The sequence below is a fragment of the Bombyx mandarina genome, chromosome 11 (assembly GCF_030267445.1).
Source record: "Bombyx mandarina strain Sakado chromosome 11, ASM3026744v2".
Taxonomy (NCBI): Eukaryota; Metazoa; Arthropoda; class Insecta; order Lepidoptera; family Bombycidae; genus Bombyx; species Bombyx mandarina.
The window spans coordinates 4731074-4737762 of record NC_143218.1 but is presented as its reverse complement, the minus strand read 5'-3'; the positions used below and the strand labels follow the sequence as shown (position 1 = coordinate 4737762).

General features: G+C 45.3%; 1 protein-coding gene across 1 annotated transcript in view; it reads right to left on the bottom strand.

The window, feature by feature from the left end:
• Positions 1-271: 271 nt before the first annotated feature.
• Positions 272-6689, bottom strand: part of LOC114242815 (pancreatic triacylglycerol lipase) — a 15102-nt gene continuing 8684 nt past the window's right edge. The window contains exons 3-7 of the mRNA XM_089731550.1: positions 6425-6549; positions 5360-5506; positions 4548-4740; positions 1177-1314; positions 272-397 (exon numbers count right to left, since the gene is read on the bottom strand). Of these exons, the coding sequence (XP_089587676.1) occupies positions 340-397; positions 1177-1314; positions 4548-4740; positions 5360-5506; positions 6425-6549 (661 nt within the window). The 3' untranslated portion in view covers positions 272-339. The remainder of the gene's footprint in view (positions 398-1176; positions 1315-4547; positions 4741-5359; positions 5507-6424; positions 6550-6689) is intronic.

Here is a 6689-nt window from a genome sequence, read left to right as displayed (position 1 = left end):
ATCGAGGTACCTTCTAGACTATTTTTTCTAATAAAAATACGTACTGAACAAATGTTTACGATTGACTTCCACGGTGAATGAATGATATCGTGTAATGAAAATCAAACCCGCAAAATTATAAATTGCGTAATTACTGGTGGTAGGACCTTTTGTGAGTCCGCACGGGTAGGTATCACCACCCTGCCTATTTCTACCGTGAAGTAGCAATGCATTTCGTTTCTAGCGCGTTGTAAGAGGGTTTTCTAGAGAAGAATTAATAAGAAACAAGAAATAGACGAACAAACTGCTCATTTATTCATAAATGCATATATGTACGTTGCTGTTTCAAAGTTGCACTATTTATCCTAACGAGAATGGCGATCCGGCGTTTGTGCGCAAATGGAAGATGCCAGTTTTGCTGGAAAAAAAAACCATATATAATATTTTTTTTAAATGAAACTTCTTAAGGTGCGTTGAGCTTAAAATGTAACTCGTGACAGATTCGTTACGGCTAGAGAGAAAAAATACAATTTAGGAAGAGCGAGAGTGAGAAAATAGAGCGTCTCGCGAATCGCACGACTGTGGAGAGAGGGAGAAAGCGAACTAGGTCGTTTCTCTTATACATAGCATTGACTATTACAAAAGAAATGTGATTTGGGATGAAAAATGAAGAAAACCACAAACTGCTAAAGAAGTTTCACTTCTTTCTCGTGCACTAAGTTACACGCACATCTTTTTTTATTGCTCAAATGGGTGGACGAGCTCCCGATCCACGTGGTGTTAAGTTGTTACCGGAGTCCATAGACATCTACAACGTAAATGCCGCCACCCAACTTGAGATATGAGTTTTAAGGTCTGAGTATAGTTACAACCGTTGCCCCGCCTTTCAAACCAAAACGCATTACTGCGGAAATTGTGAAGGTGGTGGTATATGGGCTCCAGTAACCACTTAACACTATGTGGGCTGTGAGCTCGTCCACCAAACTAAGCAATAAAAAAATAAATTATTTTGTCAGGCTTTGATTTTAATTAGGTGATCTTATTCCCTATTCATTCGTGAACACTTTGTCAAGTACGTATTTCATTAGAACGATTGGTAGCTGCCTACGGGATTCCAGGCTGTGAAGACTTCAAATGCGCTCTTTGAAAAGCGAGACCGTAATTTCGTCTGCTCCCTCATTCCACTGCAGCTCTTACCCGGTTTTCGGCCGTAAGCCTCCCATCTGCGCGGTCTCCGGCAAGTTGCACTCTTGGTTGACGGCTTCGACGAAGTTGCTGCATCTCCGGGCGGTGAATCCACCCGTCTTCAGCGACTCGGCGAAGTAGAAGTTGCATCTGTAACAATTAAAGTCACTTCGTGGACAGTCGTCGTCACAAGAGTTGATCGAAGAACGATTAGGTACACTTAACGACAAAAGCGCCCGAATTATGTTTGCGTCGCACTAACAAACAACTAAAACAAATTATTTTTTTGTCGTTGTAGATGATTGAAAGACATATCGAGGGGTGAAAGGGCTTAAGCAACATTTTTGCGACATCACGGGAGAGCCATTTAGAATTTAAAATTTGGAACAAATATCATAACAATAAACTTCTTCATCTAAATATTTGAACGGAGTAAACTTAATTGAAGTTCAATTAAAAACATCGAACTGTTGATGCTAATAGCAAATAAAATGGACCTCGGAATAATATGAAACTTCTTTATCTGTGTGCAGTATTGTGGTTTTCTTCATTTTTCATCCTTAAATCAAATTTTGTCTTGTCATAAGGAACGCTGTGTATAAGAGAAACGATCTAGCTCGTTTTGTCCTCTCCCTCTCTCCATGGTCGAGTGGTTCACGAACGCTCTGTCTATTTTCTCGCTCTCGCTCGCCCTAAATTGTATCTTTTCTCTCTAGCCGTAACGAATCTGTCGCAAGTAAAATTTTACTCTCAACGCCCCTCAAGAAGTTTCACTTCAAAAACGTGCCAAGGAGAATTAAACGTATAACTAGCGCCATCTCTTTTTAAGGAAGTAATACTCATTAAGATTATGTATTTTTATTGCTTGAGATCGGATTGCGAAATGAAAAGTATATCTGATGAAGACTAGCTTATAATACAGTTAAACAAACAAACTTCTTTGACAAACAGTTTTGTTTTGTGTTTATTTAGATATTTGTGCATTTAATTGTTTAAAATTATGTCTATCAGTCCCTTCCAATAGTATATGAAATCCTAGTTTGAAAGAAGGCGGCCGTGTGATTTATCATCGATTATTTATCTATACTAATATTATAGGAGAAGTGGCGATTGCTCGTGAGGCGCATAACATCTGCCCACAACAATGATACCGAATGACGACCACGACCCCTCTGACAAGAGTGATACGACATACGATACGATACGAATATTATAAAGAGGAAAGATTTGTTTATTTGTTTGTATTGAATAGGCTCCGAAACTACTAAACCAATTTGAAAAATTCTTTCACTGTTTGGAAGTTACACTATTCTCAAGTGACGTAGGCTATAATCTATTTTGAAAAAAATTAGGGATCCTTACTAAAACTCCAATAATGGAACCCAAGGTGTAAAAAAAATACCTAAAATATCTTCTTTACATCGCGTGCCCTGCGAAAAAAATTGATGATAGAATAAAATAATGTACTACGACTTTGTTGAACACATTATTATTATCGCGACAGAATATTATTATGTCTAACTATTATACTTATACCGCAATAAGTGTTCTTTTATTTAAAAAATTAAAACAACGTCAAATAACGTTGAATTTTTTGTTAAAGCCCCGAGCGGAGCCGGAGCGGGCCGCTAGTTTATTTATATAGCTGTTTCGAATCAAAATTACGGTAAAATACACAATGGTGTTACAAAACTACCCGTAAAGCCGAAAGGAGGTTAAATTAGGCCCTCTCTGATGAGGTTGTCGGCCAGGGCGGGGTTGCACTGGCGGTGTCCCTTGACATCGCCAACGCGTTCAACATCTTGCCCTGGTCGGTGATTGCAGGGGTCTGGAGGTGGCACTCGATAAATCCCAGGCCCTGTTGTTTCACGGGGCCCGGAGAGCGCCGCCTCAGGGGGCCTACCTCGTGATCGGAGGCGTTCGCGTCGAGATTGAGGCAACCGGGTTGCGGTACCTCGGACTCGTACTGGACGGTCGTTGGAGCTTCCGCGCTCACTTTGAGAGATTAGGTCCCCGACTGATGGCGGCCGCTGGCTCGCTGAGTCGGCTGTTGCCGAACGTCAGGGGGCCTGATGTGGTGGTGCGCCGCCTCTACACGGGGGTGGTGCGGTCGATGGCACTGTACGGGGCTCCCGTGTGGTGCCAAACCCTGACCCGCGACAACGTTGCGGCGTTGCGACGTCCGCAGCGCGCGATTGCGGTCAAGGCGGTTCGTGGATACCGCACTGTCTCGTTCGAGGCGGCGTGCGTGTTCGCTGCGAATTACGCGTGGCGATGCGATCTCCGCTCCAGGGGGAGCCGCGTCCCGGCGCGGCGGAAGTTCGAGCGCGGAAGCTTCAATCTCGGCGTGCCGTGCTCGAGGCGTGGTCTCGCCGCCTGGCGGACCCCGCCTACAGGCGAAGGACCGTCGACGCGATCTGCCCGGTCCTCTCGGACTGACTCTCGGTCCACCTTCAAATATAGGATTGGACTTGTCGCTTCCGACCGTCGTGGCTACGATGCTCGGCAGCGACGAGTCCTGGCAGGTGATGCTCGACTTCTGCGAGTCCACCATCTCGCAGAAGGAGGCGGCAGAGGGAGACGGAAGAGGGAGAGCTCTTCTTCCCTCTCGGCGCCGTGCCGCCGCCGCCGAGCCGGGGGTCGGAGGAGGGCGTTTGTCCAGCTCCGGCCCCTATGAGGAGGCAGTCTCCTCCTGGTGATGGTCACGGGGCGACCTAAGAGGGTTGAGGCTGCGCCGCACGCTACCGTCACTCTAGCGCGCTGGCACCAGGAGGACGAGACGACGCGTCGGCGGCTGCGGACTGCGATGCGGTCCGCATTTTCGTCGTCGCTGTCGTCGCCAAACATACTGTGGAAGAGCAACCCGGTCGGCGGTGTATCGCGTTCCGACCCGGTAGGCTGGTTCTGGCCCAGCGGGGTATCCCGGAACACCAGCGGCATCGCCTGGGCGGCCTGGTAGGGCCGCCGTACCGCGGAGACCGACGTCGTTGGTCGTCGACTATCGCCTCGACGACCCGTCGGTCGGGCGTCCTCGGGGTGGCGCCGCGTGTCTGGTTGTAGTGTTGACCGCGGGAACCCTCCTACTCTGACCGGGTTCTGACCCCGGATGGAGATCTGACGTCGGGTGTAAGAGTGCAGGGGAGTCGTTTAGTGGGTGGGCCCGCGATCTTCGCTTTCTAATAAAAAAAGAATCACCAAAATCGATTCACTCAGTCAAAAGTTATGAGGTAACAAACATAAAAAAAACATACAGTCGAATTGAATTATTGCGGCAACTATGGTGGTAGGAAACCATAAACTGAACAAGTTTATGGAGTAACGGTTGCCACTCACCATCAGATAGAACATGCAATCAGTTTTCTAACCCAAAAAGACGACAGTACCTGTGATGGCTACAGCTCAAGTCTTGGCAGCCAGGCATCTCGACTCCGCCGTTTGGATAGAAGTCCATGTCGCCCAAGGGGGTTAGAAACCCTGAGAATCCAGCGTTAGTGTGCATTACCTCCGTGTAGATTCCGTCGGTGGACTGTAACTTGTTAGAATTTGTATTCCAGCCCGGTGATGCTGGATCCAAAGCTGAAATACACATCAATTTACTTCAGACGAACACAGGTAGACTTTCCGAATACAGTATTGACTCGGTGGTGCTGTAGTTAGCGGCTCTGACTGTTGCGCTGAGGATCGTGGGTTCGATTCCGAATATCGGGCAAACATTCGTGTGATGAACAGATTTGTTTGCTCTTTGTTCGGGTGTTTATTTTGTATATAAATATATATTTAAACGTATATAAGTATATATGTCAGTTTCTGGAACTCATAACACATGGAATCTTAAATTAAGGTCAGATGACCGTGCATGATTTGTTCCCAGTTAATAATAAAAAAAAACAGGTGAAAATTGTCTTTTGGTCCAGGTTTGTCCAAAGGTGTGTCAGGTTAGGTATAAGCACTGTAATATGGCCGTCAGTAACCATGCGATGCTTCTTCTACTACTATCTATCAGCCCACAGCCGTCTACTGGACATAGGCTTCTCCCAGATTCTCGCGACCTTCAACAAGTCGTCGCTTCATGTTTTGTGAGGCCTGCCAACGCTACGTCTATTAGGTTCATCTACCATCTCATTAAAACCTAATCCTTGCTGTCTCAGATAACTTTGGGCATCACTATGCTAGATCAGACTGTGAAGCTACTCACAAGTGATGTATGGAACTTTTCCACCTAGATGCCTCCCGATGACGCCAACCTGGTGCCCACCGAGACTGTGCCCCACGAGGTGGTACTGAGAGACCTTGGAGCCGCTGGTCCGGTTCAGCCATTCGATGAAACCAGCTACAGATTTGGCTGTAACGAACAAAGGAGATACAAGAATGGTATTGGGCATAGTCATGTCACTCGATGTGATTATACCGGGCGTCTTATCAGTCAAGTCAGGATGACTTCAGACCTACCATTTTTCTGCTGAGCACAAGACTCGAACAAGACTGTTTAGAGCATAGTCCACGCGGTTGAAGCTACGTAAGAAAAACTATTATTAAACAAAGGTAGAAGGTAGTTTTTTTACTTGTGTTAGAGGATTTTGTGAGCCCGCATGGTTAGGTACAACTTTTTTTTTTTTCGCCTGTTTCTGCGGTGAAGCAGTAATGCGTTTCGGTTTGAATGGTGGGCAGCCGTTTTAGTATAAAAACTAAGACTTAGAACTCATTTCTTAAGATGAGTGGTGGCTTTTCCGTTGCTGATGCCTATGGACTCCGATAATGACTTAAACAGGTAAACCGCGAACTCAAGCAATAAAAAAAATAAAAAGAATCGAAATTCTGCTTCCATTTTCGACAAACCCTTAAATAATTGAAATAAAACGCTCTTTTTGCTAAGTGCGAGTTTTTTAACGTTCTCGATAGCGTAAAAGTTAATTAATTTTTTTATGGAGTTGGAACGTTTGCCTACGTTTGCCGCTAGGGGCGCTGTTTCAACTGCAAACAATTTGAGTTAACTTTTAGGCTATCGAGAACGTTAAAAAACTCGCACTAAGCACTCTGTTTCCAACAATTGACCCACTGAGTTTTCGCTGTATCTTTTCAGTGGGTCCGATTCGGTGGTAGATTCTTTGAAGCACTGCTCTTGCTAGGGCTAGTGTTGGCAAATTCTCTCATGTTGAGCCCGTGAGCTCCCTTACCACATATGACTTAGTTGAAATATCCTCCTAGGCTACCAGCGAAGAGGTGGGGAAAAAACCAACAATAGTTGTATAGAATCAGTTACCCGATTTAACAACATTCAGCAGGGCCACTACGTAGTTGCCGGCTGCCCCGATGCTCCAGTCTGCAATGATCACATTCAAATCCTCGGCCTGGAGGAAAGCTGAAAATAATTGAAAACAGCGCCATCTATTATCAGTTTTGCAACTAAAGGACATTGACTCTACTTTTTTTTAAATTTTAAATGCAGTATTTTCCCACATATCACTTTCATATCACCTTTTAACTTATTCGTTGCTGTTCCATCAATATCTATATATTTTAACGAA